This window comes from Hibiscus syriacus, unplaced genomic scaffold (genome assembly GCF_006381635.1).
Source record: "Hibiscus syriacus cultivar Baekdansim isolate YM2019G1 unplaced genomic scaffold, ASM638163v2 tig00116969_pilon, whole genome shotgun sequence".
Lineage (NCBI taxonomy): Eukaryota > Viridiplantae > Streptophyta > Magnoliopsida > Malvales > Malvaceae > Hibiscus > Hibiscus syriacus.
In genome coordinates this window covers 116,184-131,590 of record NW_024063493.1, presented here as the reverse complement: position 1 = coordinate 131,590, position 15,407 = coordinate 116,184, and the positions used below count along the sequence as shown (strand labels likewise).

The 15,407-nt window shown below is 35.7% G+C and overlaps 1 protein-coding gene across 1 annotated transcript; it reads right to left on the bottom strand.

The window, feature by feature from the left end:
- Nucleotides 1-5,736: 5,736 nt before the first annotated feature.
- LOC120191458 (AP2-like ethylene-responsive transcription factor ANT) lies at nucleotides 5,737-7,928 on the bottom strand. Its single transcript, XM_039194404.1, has 8 exons — nucleotides 7,489-7,928; nucleotides 6,727-7,399; nucleotides 6,558-6,640; nucleotides 6,394-6,402; nucleotides 6,226-6,314; nucleotides 6,067-6,140; nucleotides 5,945-5,995; nucleotides 5,737-5,848 (listed from the first exon to the last, which is right to left on the bottom strand). The coding sequence occupies exons 1-8, from the start codon at nucleotides 7,805-7,807 to the stop codon at nucleotides 5,737-5,739; spliced, it is 1,410 nt and encodes a 469-aa protein (XP_039050335.1). The 5' UTR covers nucleotides 7,808-7,928.
- Nucleotides 7,929-15,407: the final 7,479 nt, after the last annotated feature.

The window sequence follows — 15,407 nt, the reverse complement described above, 5'->3', positions numbered from 1 at the left end:
GCCATAAGTCTATCGATATACTTCTGTAGTGTAGCAATCCATAGCGTATGCGCTTGAATCATCTTGGTTTAGATGAAGATAAACTTTTATAACATGGTTACACGGATAACCAGATGTTTTCCATTTCATACAACTACACGTCTTTGCATTTAGATTGACAAGCCCATTTAAGTTATTATCCAGTACTTCAAACAAAGTGTTTGAACATGGTTCAACTCTCCATGACGTTGACTTCACAACACGTTTTGTTATCTTTTTTTATGTCCATGGTGTAACACGATGTTCCAATGTTCCTGTAAATTTAAATAAATACTACTTAGTAAAATATATGATAAGTTACGAATTTAAAGAAATAATACATGCATGGTTTCTTTTCTTGTAGTACCATTGTTGAATAGAGACTCGAAAAAACTCCATTAACATAGTAATGAGTAATTTCCGGGAATGACGACTTAGAGCGTTGATTGATTCTGCACTATTAGACGTCATGAAACCATACATTGCTCCAAGTTGATGTACTCTTGACCATCTTTCAAACCCGACATCTTCTAGTGTTTGAGCACACTGAGGCAAAACACGTCTTAAACAGTTTATATGCTTATTAAAATCCACTTCCCGATAAGCTTTTAAAGCCTTCCAGTATGTCCATTTGTGATTTTTTATACCAGCACACCTTGATTTTAGATTTCTATACAAATGAACACCACAAAGTCTATGAAAAGCATCTGGGAAACACCTTCTAACAGCGTTGTCAATTGAGTTTGCCCTATCGGATATGATTGTCAGATTACTAATAGGACCTATGCAATCCCTAAGATGCCCCATAAACCATGTCCATGAATCAGAGGTTTCAGATTTGCCAACCTCGTAAGCTATTGACAATATCCCATTGTTAGTATCCATGGCTACTGCTAATAAGTTTACTCCAAGGTATCGACCTTTCAAATGTGCTCCGTCAACTATAATAACTGGGCGCATGCAAGTAATAAACGAACGAATCTACAAAATAATATAAACAAGAAATATAATCATTTAAATGTGAAATGCATGTAACTAACAAAAATGAGTCAACAAAATTATATTGATTTACTAACCGCAGCACCAATGGCGATAAACAGCAACTCAAAGCGTCCATCTCTATCTGTTTTGATATGAGTTACCGACCCATGATTTTTCAGCTTTAACTTGTGACAATAAGCCGGCAATTTGGCAAACGATGCTTCTGGCGACCCCCTCAACAATTCCAAAGCATAACATTTGGCTCTCCAAGCTTGAGAATATGATATACTAATCTTGAACCGAGCATTCATGTCAGCCATAATTTCATGTCCCTGATATACCCTGCCATTCAAAAACATTAACTCAGCCAGAAAACCACCCAACGCCTTTTTGTTTGCCTGTCTATGGTGAGGAAAAACTTGGGTTTTTGAATATGTATGTTTATCAATAAAAGTTCTAACTTGAAACATTTCGCAATCTTTTATCCTCTTTGCAATAATACGCCACGTACAGTTTTTGTCAATCATACACCTTGTTTCGAAACGATCTTTGCTTGATTTGTTAACTTTTAGTTGATAGCCATCTTCCACACATTTCGTATACAAACCTATCTTCAAGTCTTCCTTTGTATCAAAACAATCATCTTTCTTGATACGAATAACTTTTGTGTAACAATCAACTGCTTTCTTTACCAACTCTTCTTCCGGTAGCTGAAGTAATTCTGGTATATTCCAGTTATACTCCCGTGTCATTTTCTTTTCTTCGGGGACTTTTTCTTTTTCTTCTTCAGGATTATATGAATTACAGAATGGATGTTCAACATATTCATTCACAGTCGTAACTTCCTCCTCATTATCATCAACAACATCTTCCTCGGCAACGGCTGTTTCATCATCAAAATTCGGGTATTGACCAATATCAAAATCATTACACGCAGGGTCTGTTTCTTCTTCTGAAACATCATCAAAATCCGAGTATTGACCAATATCAAAGTCCGGGTATTGACCAAGATCAAATTTCGAATACTGACTAGTACTCACAATTTTTTCTCTTGGCTCATCATCGTCTAATTGGTCAATACGAAAACCTGAATTTGGTGCTGAAAGTTGATTGGGATTTGGATTAAAGAAAGGTTGTGGGTTTTGAGAAAAACTTAGTTGATTACTACCCGCTACTGACCAATCAATACTACTTCTAGGTTCAACAACATACAATATAACATCATCACTTGAAACACTAATGTAAGCAATGAATCGTTCAACATCTTCATTGTCGGTTAACAAATAAACTTTACCTTTTCTCTGATAAAATAGCCTAAATCTACTTAGGGGCTCTAAATTCCATGAAGAAAAGCTGTTTTAACATCTAGCTGCTCTATATGTAAGTTCAATGTAGCACACATTGCCAAAACTACTCAAACTGTTGTTAGTCGAACCACAGGAAAAAATATTTCATTGAAATCAATACCTTCTTTTAGAGCATATCCTTTGACCACCAGTCTTGCACGATACCTCTCAACTTGATCGTCACCATTTCGCTTGATTTTGAAGACCCATTTGTTACCAATTGACTTCCTTCCTTGTGGTAGTGACACAAGGTACCATGTATTATTTTTATGAAGGGCTTCAATTTCTTCTTGCATCGCCATCATCCACAGTGAAGCATCTGAGCTGTTTATTGCCTCCTGGTATGTTGATGGCTCACCGTCCTCTGTTAAAAGGCAGTATGCAATATTACCTTCTATAACATAATCTGAGTGCCAATTGAGACGTCTTCTCACACGATCTGATTGACGAGTTGTTGGAGCTTCAGAACTCTCTGGTTCTTGTTCATCATGTGCTGGTTCTGCTTCAGAATAATCTCCTTCTTCAAACTCTTTTTCCACATGTATCTGAGTAGTCTCTGACTTTTCAGCGCGATCATCGTCTTCTTTTCTTTTTTAGTTTATCTTCTACAAAGATAACATCTCTACTAATGATCACTTTGCGGGCAGTGGGATCTCACAAGCGATACCCCTTTACTCCATCAGCATACCCCAAGAATTTGCATTTTTGGGATTTTGGATCCAACTTTGAAATTTCTTGGGAGTTGTACATCACGTACACTATACTTCCAAATATATGGAGGTTTGAATAATCAGCTAATTTTTCAGTCCACGTCTCCATTGGTGTCTTCAGCTCTATTGCAGTTGATGGAGCTCGATTCACCAAATAACAGGCGGTATTAACTGCTTCTGCCCAGAATGATTTTTCTAGGCCTGCATCCCTCAACATTGCTCTTGTTCTTTCTAACAAGGTTCTGTTCATCCGCTCTGGCACTCCATTTTATTGAGGAGTGTTCGCCACTGTGAACTGTCTTTTGATGCATTCTTTCCTGCAAAAGTCATCAAATTCTTCGCTTGTGTATTCTCCTCCATTATCTGTTCTGAAACACTTGATCTTATTTCTAGAATCAAGTTCCACCCGCGCTTTGAAGTTTTTGAAAGTTGAAAACACGTCTGACTTCTTCTTAATAGGGTGCACCCAACATCTCCTGGAGTAGTCATCAATAAATGAGATAAAGTGTTTTGCTCCACCTAGGGACGTTACTGGTGCTTGCCATATATCAGAGTGAACCAATTCTAGAACACTTTTGCCTCTAGAATTTGATGTGTTGAATTTCAACTGATGCTGCTTACTTGTTATGCAATGCTCACACAAAGGAAGTGATACATTTGTTAAGCCTGGAAGTAGCTTTTGCTCCACAAGGACTTTCATTCATTGTTCTGACATGTGTCCAAGTTTCTGATGCCATAGCATTGCCGAATCTGATCTACATGAGGCAACAGAGGCTTCTGCTTCTACCAAAGTCTCTCCCTTCAGCATGTACAAGTTTGCAGCTATATTTTTTCGCCTTTCAGCACCACAAGCGCTCCACGGAACACCTTCATGATTCCTTTCCGTGTTTCAATCTTGTTTGCATTATTATCCAACAATCCGTAGGATAATAAATTTTTCTTCAGGCCTTTCGTGTGCCGCACATCTTGAACAACTTTAATTGTTCCGTCATATATCTTCAATTTGATGGTTCCCACGCCAACGATCTCTAAGGCATGATCATTGCAACTATAAACAGATCCTCCTGAGACAGGTTCATAATGATGGAACCATTCTCTTCTTGAGGTCATGTGATATGTTGCTCCCGAATCAATGAGTCATATATCTGCAAATCGTTTTCTTCCTTCCACGGTGGTTAACGCTTCACAGCATAGAGCATCTCCATCATCTGAAGTGTTTGCGGTATTGCCTTGTGGATTGGAGTTTTTATTTAGACTCCAACAATCCTTCTTTAAATGACCCTTATTTCCACAGTTGTAACACTTTAAATTCTTCTTGCTCCTCGACTTCGATCTACCATCTTTGTAACTGCTGCTTTGGCCACGTTCTGTTGATCTCCCTCTCATCATTGTCATCGTTGTCAACGCTTCTGCTTGTTGCAGATTTACTTGTCTGTCTTCCTTGTTCTTGCGCCGATTTTCTTCTTGTAGAACAGTAGCTGCAACATCATCAAAGACTAGACTAGTGACATTACTGTTTGTCAAGTTGATGATGAGTTGATCATACGAATCCGGTAGACTTTGAAGTAGAAGTTCAGCACGTTCTTATTCTCCTATTTTACAACTTAAGGATGTAAGCTGAGAAAATAAAGTATTCACTGTATTTAAGTGCTCTTTCACTGAAGTAGATTCTGGCATACGGAGAGTGTACAATTTTCTCTTAAGGAAAATTTTATTGTGCAGCGATGTGGCCTCGTACAATTTGGTAAAATTGTCCCATATCTCCTTAGCTGTCTTCTTCTCCTCGATGTTTGACAATGCTTATCTAATAATGCTAGATGAAAGTTTGTCATAGCATTCCCGATCATTTCGATCCATTTGTTGTCATCTGTGAAATTCACTGGCCTTTCACTGATAGTTGCTAGACAACCGTCTTTCCTCAGGATGGCCTTCATCTTCAATTTCCACAATGAGAAATTTCTCCTATTGAATTTTTCAATATCAAATTTTGTTGTCATAGCTTCTATTATTGATAGCTCCCACTATTTCACTATCGTGAATAGTTCTCTAGAACCTTAAAGAATGGGTAATACCTTCTTATTTTCTTATTTTGGAGGATTCACCTTTTGGTGGCAACCACAAAGACAATAAACAAATATTACACACTCAAATCTGGCTCGGATACCAATTGTTGCGGAAGACGGCTATCGGATAGAGCAAAATCGTAACTGATAATTTGATAAAATAAAAATGAAGATAAAAGAGACACAAAATTTACGTGGAAAACCCCTAAAAATTTAAGGTAAAAATCACGGGCAACGGTAGAAGAATTTTACTATTAGAAAATAGGAATTACAACCTCTCTCGATCTACCAAGGAGAAAACAATGATAATTCTCTATAGATAAAAAGGAGAAAACAACTCTCAAGAAACTCTCTAAAATCTCTCTAGTATTGAAAGAAAACCAGAATGCTTTGGGATGATTTTGAAGCTAAATGAGCTAGGGTATTTATAATGAAACTCAAGGACTAATCTTATAAATACCCTAATTTTTGATGCCTAATTTCAACAAAAATTAAATGCCTAATTTTTGATTTTGACAAAACACCATTTAATTCCTAATTTGGTGTCTAAATTATTTGACTTTTAACATTTATGACAGATTCAAGAAAAATGGAGTAATAGTTAACAGCGTACTATAACTAATGACAACTTACTAAATGTTCCCAGATAAAGCTAAATGTTCCCAGATAAAGGTCCTTGTATCCAGCAACCCTGCCAATGCGAGCCTGCCACCTTACACGCTGATGATGTCTACACAAACAAATATTAAATGGAATCAGTACATTAAATCAAACAAAAGATAGAAAAAGAATACATGAGGTCAAATATCATTAAAGGAAACAAAACCTAGTGACTCCTCTGAACATTGAGGCCCCTCTCGAGAACCCACTACTTTTCCTGCAAGCAAATGGATTGTAATCAACTTATCACAGACGGAAATTGAATTAAGATGAAAATCAGAAACCAACCTCCGTAAATGGACAACATATTTCTGGCGGTTCATGTTCTTCATTTCTTCCAGTTCTTCACGGTAATTTTCAAGCTTCAAAGAATCAAAAGAGAACCAAAATTTATCATGTCCATTAAAACCACATTACCAAATATAAGCTGGAAACAATTTCATTTACCGGAAAATTTATATGCGTGGAAGATCCCCAGTACTTGAGAGCAGCAAGATCATAAGCTCTGGCAGCCTTATCTTCCATGTCATAGCCCCCTGAAATTCGGAAGCAACTAGATTAATAACGATTACAAATGCAGTGTTTCAAATAATAATTTATTAAGAGAATGCTTACCTAGATAAACTGAAAATGCATGAGTTGATTGAAAAAGCATCCACGAAAAGGACGAACATGACAATGAGAAATTAATAACACAAGTCAGGTCACTTGAACAGATGGACCAACATATACACCCAAGTGGACACAGTAAATGTGTTTGGTTTTTGGTTTAAACAAACCTTGCCTCCCTTTCCTTGTTTGCCCTTCTTTCCTGCAACTGTTGTCCCACAGATGAGCTTCGTATCTACCCGTCCATCTATGTCTGGTGGTCAACATTTGACAAAGGTGAATGGTAGAACAGAAAAGAATACTACCTATACAGTACCAATGGAAAAAGTATGACCTGACCTTGTGACACCCCGATACTGGGATGTTCTTTGTCCAAAAGTGTCAATGGACTTCCTATGAACAGTTTGCTTCCGACCAACCTTTTCAGGCCTTCTTTTTTTTGTTTCCGTGGCCACACATTCAGCGGTAGTTGGTGAGATCTGCCTCGGAGCTGTAACGCAACTGGATTGGGAACCAGGATTCATCGACAAACTTTGGGACTGCAAGTCCCCACAACCCATTGGACAGACGAAGCCGGAAGCTGCTCCATCATCAACCATGCTACTAGTCATCTGTTGTTCCATTGATCCACGGGTAGAGAAGTGAGAAGCTACCCAGTTTTTAAAGTAAGGCAATGTTTCTTCTCCCAATGGAGGAATCTGGGAATCACAGTCTGCAAGTTGGGTATCCTTGGTTTCGTCCTCCAATGGCGAAAGAAACATGGCTTGGCAGGCAAGTCCTGAAAAGTAGTGGTGAGTTTGAACAGAAAAGTCTTGTTCTTGCTTTCTAAAGGGTTCTTGGAGAAGGTCCAGAGAATACAGCTGGTTGTGTTCCTGATTCGCATCTTGGTGGTAGTACATGCTGTCTAAGCTGAGTGGCATTGTTTCTCGTTGGTGACTTCCATATTGATGAGGGTCCATAATTGCACCACCCAGAAAGTCCTCCAGTTTTGGAGACGAAGTAGGAACAATCCCTTCAAACAAAACAAGCATTGAATAATACAAGTGTTGGGACAAATAATAATATCAAGAAAACTTGGGGAAATCTTGTTTATGAGGGAACCTTCTGACTGTGATCTATTGCAGAGAGCTTCCATGATGCATAAAGAGCCATCTGACTTAAGTGGCATAACAGACAAAGGAGCGTGAAAGCCTCCACTAGCACCAACTCCATAGCAGATTCCAGAGCCATTGAGGTGAGAAGACAAGTAGAAGCTGGTAGGAACACCATTAGATACAGGGGCAGAAGCTTGACTATGATGAGGGCACTGATGATGACGGTTTTTGGGATCAGTAGCCACCTGCATGTTCATGTGAGGCGAAAGGGAGAAGCCAAGCCAGTTATTATTGCTGTCATTGTTATTGTCGTTCAGAGACTTCATCTTCTTTTCTCTTTCTCTCTCCCTCTCTTGCTTTCCTGACTCTCAAGTTTTCAGCAGTTAAGAGTCCTCGCTGCAAGGCAACTCAATCATTGAAACGAAAATAAGCTAATCATACCGAAAATCACTTTGAAAATGAACTCGTTCTAGCAATGTTGCACACACACACACACATATATATAGTCTATTTTTTTGTTATATATATATATAGTCTATTTTTTTGTTACTTTTTTCTACAATAGTGTCTCTCAAACCCTTAAAGAATCTCAGATATAATACATATCACCAAAAACCCTTTTGCATAAACCAACAAAACCTCACTTAGGTTTGTCAAATGTCCTCCTGCTACCCATAAAAAATAGAAAAAGAAAAACCAAGAAATAATGACCAAGTTTCTCTCTCTCTCGGATTTTGAAAGCAAAAACTAGCTATTAATAAGTGACCAATAGGGAGAAGGGGTGGTCAGACAACAAAACTAGGTGGGCTTAAATTTACAGTCACAGATCCTTAGATAGATTTGAAGGGCAACACACTGCCATCCAGTCATTTCATATATTACACTCTTCTGTGCCACTCTGCACACTGAAGAAGATCCAATTTAAAAATCCAATGTTTTTTGTTTGCCCCTCCCAACTTAAATACTGCTCCAATTTGGTTCACAGCTTTCTTTTCATTCCAAAAATAAAAATAAAAACTCAATACTTGCGGTATGGGCAAAAAACAACGCAAAAGCTAATAGTTCTACCAGTAGTATTTAGAACTACGGAATACCAAATACTTTTTTTAGTTTTTTTTCCTTTCAACAATGACCATAGATCGGTCACAGCATATCACCCACCGTCGACTTTTTCTTTTTGATAAAGAAAGCTGCATTTGGGTGGGTCATCTGATATGACTTGTGCTGAACTCGGGCTTTATTCATCTGACAGTAATCGCCTTTCCTTTGGCTCTCATCTTCAATTGGTGATGCTGTGGTGACCCACAGTTTTCTTTTCTTCTAAAATGATTTTTTCGTTATAGCTTCCGTGATGGCAAATAATACAGGAAAAATTAGTCCGAAATGCAGAATGATGAAGCACATAATCTACTAATTTTCCTGTGCTTGTTGCTATTTTTAAACTTTTGCATGGCATGTTTTGCTGCAAATAATTTGTGGCTAGTGCGAGCAATTAGGAATGACAGCAGACAATTTTTAAAATTTTAAAAAGAACAAGTTTTGATAAAAATACATTATTAATTAAAAATATGTTTTAATTTGAAAGTTTGAGATAGAAAAAACAAATGCCTTACACGTTCCCTTGAATTCATCCCTGTGAGCAATTATAGAGCAGACTTGATTTGACCTTAAATTGTGATCATTTATTTGGATGTTAGAACGTAAATGTACATATTAAGGATGAACCTCGTATCAAACAATCTTTTGCGTGTATAAAAGATATGCCAGGGGGTTTAGAGCTCGTGAAGTTCATCGCATACATTTTGACTGTATTAAAAATTGTTTCCCTGAAGAGTCCTCAAACTATTGCTTTAAAATTGTGTTGTGTCCAAAATTTCAAAGCATATTAAGTACTAATACTATATTCAAATTGTATCCTCAAACAAGTGTTGTGTGGTAATGCTAATTTATTTCTTTAATGTCAATTAAAGAATGTATAAAACAGAAAATCTCAATCTGCTTTTCTAGTAGTTTTTTTTTCTGTTGAAATGTTTGGTCAACACCTACTCCAAGACACCATGAGCACACTGATGTCGAAACACGTCGAGACAGTACATGCTAAATTCCACTATCGAGGCGAAAACGTCTCCATGGGCGTATCTAATGCCCAGAACCATTGATTTCAGGGGAAAAAACTATCAAGTAATCTACTGTCTGACGGTAATCCTTTGTTTTCTTTAATTCACATCAAATGTCCACTGTGAGTTTATACGAGCTGGTACAAGCATTTCTTGTGTGAAGATGCCACTAGTTTAGTTTATTTATCTCTTTTATTCCACCAATATTTATTTTTCAGGAAAACAGTGCATTTTGCTGTCTTCGTTGTTTTCACTGGCAAATTCCCTTTATAGTTATCATTTGCAGTATACAGCATTAAACAATATTATCCATGAAAGTGTTTTTGCAGTGTCTTGTGACTTTAGAAGCACATTCGGCAACATTATAGAGGTTTCCTACCACACTTCCATTGAATTCAATACATAACTACATGGACCTTGGGGATATGGTCTTATAATTTTAAATATTGATTAAATAGATTTTTATTATTCACTTGAAGTAATGGGCCAGTCTTAGGTAGAACAAATGAAGCGTAATCACATTTTATTTCATTTATGGTATGTCTGTTTGCCGTAAAATGAATTACGGAAGTAGTTTTCCTCGAAATCCCGTGTTTGTTTCACGTAAAACTTTTTTCGAAAAATATTTTTCAGTGTTTGGTTGGAGGTAAACTGGTTGGTCAACGTAAAACATTTTCCTGGTCAACAGAATTTCCTTTGTGTTTTCTGGAAAATCAGGAAAATGACTTACGATCTGATTTTCCGTAAGTCATTTTTCGAACTTTTCACTTCAAAGAATAAATACTCAAAATAATTTTATTTTATGAATTTAGTATTAATAAAATATTTTAATATCATTTTAATCAAAATATTAATTATTAAAATATTTAAAATATATTTAAAATATATTTCTAATAATATAATATTATATTTTTAATATTATAATAAAATAATCAATTATATTATAATAATATAAGATATTATATTTTTATTTTAATAATATATAATAAATTATTAATAAAATTTATATTATTTATTAATTTCATAGAAATAATATTATTAAATTATTAATAATGAATAATATCATTTATATATTTAATATTAATATAATAATCTAATAATATTTTAATAAAGATATTTAAATATACTAATTAATATTTTTAAAATATAATATAACACTATTACTTTAATAATAATTAATATAATTTATAATATTTTTATTTCAATAAAATATACCAATATTAATATTTTATTAATAAAATTATAAAAAATATTTAATAATAAATAACTTATTTAATATTTTAAAATAATAATATTAAGTTTTATGATAAATAATATTACTTATTGTATTTAATATTTGTAATAAATAATTTAAAAAAAATCATCAACTAGTGAAAAAAAAATTTAAATATCTTCCCATCATCGTAAAATATTTTTTAAAAAACATTTTACAGAAATATAATTCATTTTTCATAATTCAATTTTCAGAAAATCATTACAGCTAAACAAATAGAGTTGTAGTTGTGTTTGTCATTTTGGGGAGATGACATGTTGCATGGAGGAGGAAGGTAATCATGGCGGGCATAGAGACAGATATTCAAATGTGAATGATTTGGTTCAATGGGAGGGAGAATTGATGGTAAGGGGTTCCTTTTGATTATATAGCAATCATGACTGAATCCATCCAACACCAAAGCCCTGAGATTTATTGCTTCTTTTACTTTCTTGAATCAGTGCATGGGGCATGGGCAAAGGGGCTGATCTGCCGGCCTCTCTCTATATTAATTTTCATTCTTTCATTTTCAACATCCTTTCTGGTTGGGTTGTGATTCGGTGCTGTTTCTTCTGTTTTACCCTATTTTTGCCACCATTGAACATTTTCTCACACTCCAGCCATGCTCCGCCACAAAGAGACCAAGATAAACAAATGGTAGTTATTATCATTTTAGAAAAAAATGCATTGCGATTTTGGATTTGACTTTCGCGTTGTAAATTTGATTATCGCGTTGTGATTTTAGACTATCGCGTTGCGAATATGGAAACTGAGTTGAAAAATTAGAATTCGCGTTAAAATCGTACATTATAAAACATTTTCGATCACTTTTGTTATTTTCTCAAAAAAAAAAAAAAACCTCAAGGGAAGAAGAAAACGAGGCACCGAAAGAAAGGATAAGAAGGAACCATTTTTTGTCTGATTGTAGAATATGTATGCTTATATTTGGTGAGAGAGGTGACCTTACAAGCTGATGGTGTGAAAGAAAAATATAAAAAAAGAAGAGACACCGCTGTGCTTTTAGAGGACAAAATACAGTAGAAAACAGTTTGCATTAGAAAGCGCTTTTCTTCTCAGTGGGTGTCAGCCCATTTGTTAGACATTGAGTTTAAGCAACGTTATTGCACGCATGGGAGAATTTGGAACATCAACACAAAACCTTGTCAAATTAGTGAAATAGAAGTGTGTAATCAGATGTGGTTAACCTAATCAAAAGACCATTTCTTGTTGGACAATCAATCAAATAGAATATTTAATAAGGGTGCAGCTAAAACTGGAGAGGAAAGGGAATGAAAAAGATTGAACAAAGGAAGGTGGGAGAGAATTAAATGTGGGGAAGGAGTAATGAGAGTCACGTGAGAACACAAAATCCAAACAAAATCTTAAAGAAAAGATTGGAAACAAGAGGCCATAGGGAGGGAGGCATGGAGATATCCCAAATTCACCAACATTACAACAGCTGCAACTCACTGTTCATTTGTATAACGCTTTACCATAATTCAACCAACTTCTCGCAGCTTAGTCCCATGCTGCCTGACCTATTTCTCACTACGCTTGAGCTCCTTTTAAGCTTTGCTGACATATCAAAGTTGTGGTTGGATTCACTGCGAAAAAAAAAACAGACTATAATAACTGCGTTCTTCTTTTGACAACATAGTAAACCAACCTCATCCTTCAAATAAAAATCCACGACCCTAAGCAAATCAATTTGAAAACAAAGAGGTGGGTGGGACGTTGTGGCCAGCCTTTTAACCTTTAATTTCTACCTTATCATGTCGCACCATCAAAAACTAACCCTTTGTGCAGTCTTTTAAGATTACAACGGGCCTTTAAAACGTAATCCATTTTGTTAGAGCTAACAAAATCCAAAATCAAATGAAAACACTGAGAATATTTTTTTTATATTTTCATATTTTCATTTACTTTTATTTTTATTTTTATAGAATTTTTTTTAAATTTTATAATTAAACTTTTTTCTTCAATGTTTTCTATTTTTAAGAAAATAAAAATAATATATAACTTTTAAAACTAAACAGGACCCTTAAATTCTTATTTTGATAAAACTAGTTTAAATACCTAAAGTAAAAAAATAAACATAATTTGAACACTTACTATACCGGCAAAAATGCCAGAATAATGCATGTGGGGAATATTTTTTCCCCAACTAATGCCCTTTGCCTATTATTTCCCCAAATGGGGTGAAATATACAGTGCTTAATGTGGTTCTTTGGATATCTCGGCGTTTTTAGGGTTAATTTTTCCATGATTGCTTTCTCGGCGTCTTTCGGGTTATGAAACTATGGGAATGCTCGGCGTCTTCAAGCAATTGGCCTGTGGGATATCTCGGCGTCTTCTGCATGCTACAAGGAATGCCAAGGTGGATCTCTCGGCGTCTTCACCTGTCGTCTGATGGGAATGCTCGGCGTCTTCAAGCAATTGGGATCTCTCGGCGTCTTCTGCATAGGAATGCCAAGGTGGATCTCTCGGCGTCTTCACCTGTCGTCTGGCGGAATCTCTGCATTACTCTCTGAATCGTGCATGCATTCTGGGGACTGAACGTCTTCATCTCTGCATGCATGCAGAGTTGATTTAACAGTTGAATATAATAATAGGAGTGCTCGGCGTCTTTAGTTAATAGGGTTACAGGGGCGTTCGATTTCCCGGCGTCTTAAGCTATACATGGAGAATATTTGGTTGCAGGTGGTCGTGATATCTCGGCGTCTTCTTCTTCCGAGATTCGTTCTGCATGCGCCTGTCTTCTTTGTGTTCGAAGCGTGAGATTCGTCTGAAGCGTGAGACTAATAATTTACTCGAAGTCTTCAATTACTTGTTATAAAATAGGGGTGGGTATTGTATTTCATTGCATGCAGTTGGTTTTAACTTACAGAAGTAAGTGAGGGATTTTTTTTTTGCATTAGATTCAATTGAAGCTGCTGCTTGAAGTGATATTGGAGATTTTTGTTGGTTCGGTAATTTTTCGAGCTTTGGTTTAACGTCGTTCAAAAACACGTAAGTTCTTTCTCGTTTCCCATGCGAACTCTGTTTTTTTCGTGTTGAAAGAATGCTCATATATGTTAGGAGAATGATACATTTAAATTTTGTTCATGAGACCATAGTAATGTAATTTAGAGTACTAATGATAATTTAAAATTAGAAAATGTAAGTTTGATGATTAGGTATACAGAAAATTTAAGTTTGAGTATTATTGTTAATTTAAATTTTCGTGTACTTTTTAGTTGTATTTTTATATAATAATTATTAGAATTTTATTTTGATTTAGTGGGAAAAAATTCCCATTATGTAATCCTGATATTTTTACCGTAATAATAATGTATTTAAGTATTATTTTTATAAAACAATTGTTAACATAATTTATATTTATTATTTATAGTTTTGTAAATAATTAATTTTCATTACATTATTAATGTAATTTATTCTGAATATCTATATTTTTACGTGTAGAGAAATGAGCAACAAATTTTTCACGATTGTCTATTACAATGGACATATGATTGAAAATGAGGTCGGAGTTATTTTTCAGTCTGAAACACCTATAAATATGATGTTTAAAAGGGACATCACATTTGCAGAGATCAAGGAGAGGATAGAAAGAAAAATACGTGCTAAAGTTGATGGTTTGAGGTACAGATTTATGGTATGTCCCAATCCGGTCAGGTATGCTGCAGTACCACTTGAAGAAGACGATGATATTATAACTATGGTTGAATTACATGACTCAACAAATATTCCAATTATTGAGTTATTTGTTGAGTTGTGTAATATATCTAATGTGCCTGGGTCATCAATAAATGCAGTTGAAACTTCATCTCAAATGGGTTTCGAGAGTCATTTCGATAACCCAACATATAGGTCGATGAACAGCTTTGTGGCGATGTTGGAAAGCGCAAATGAAGTTGGTGGAACATCTGGAGCCGCAGAGTATGATGCTGAAAACCGCTGGGAAGAAATACTTGAAGATTCCAGTGAAGATGAAGAAACTGAGGAACCTCTTTTGGCTGAGGATGATGCCATGTTCCATGGTGATGAAGCTGATATCAATATTGATGAATATTCGACATCGTATCAACCTACCCCTCACATGCAGGAGATTGATTATGAAGCAATGAGGGCACCTGAATTCCCGGAGATGCCACATTTAACTTCAGGCTATATGATTGAATTGTCCGATAACTCTGGTGAATTAGCAGTTGGGAAGCAATACAGAGGAAAAAAAGAAGCTACACTAGCGATTAAAGAGTATTGCATAAGAGGCCATGTAGATTGCAAGACTGCAGAGTCCAACCAGAAAACTTGTACGCAAAGTGTGTTAAATATGGGCCCGAGTGTAAATGGTTGATCAGAGTGTCCAAAATGCAGAGGCAAGATGCTTGGGTCATCACAAGGTACAATGGTCCACACACATGTTTGCAAAACTCTATCGAACAAGACCACCGACTACTGGACTCCGATGTAATTTGTCAATATGTGAAGGTTTTGGTTGAACAAAATCCAAGGATCCCTTGCTCGGTGTTAGCTGCATCTATTCGAGACCAGTTT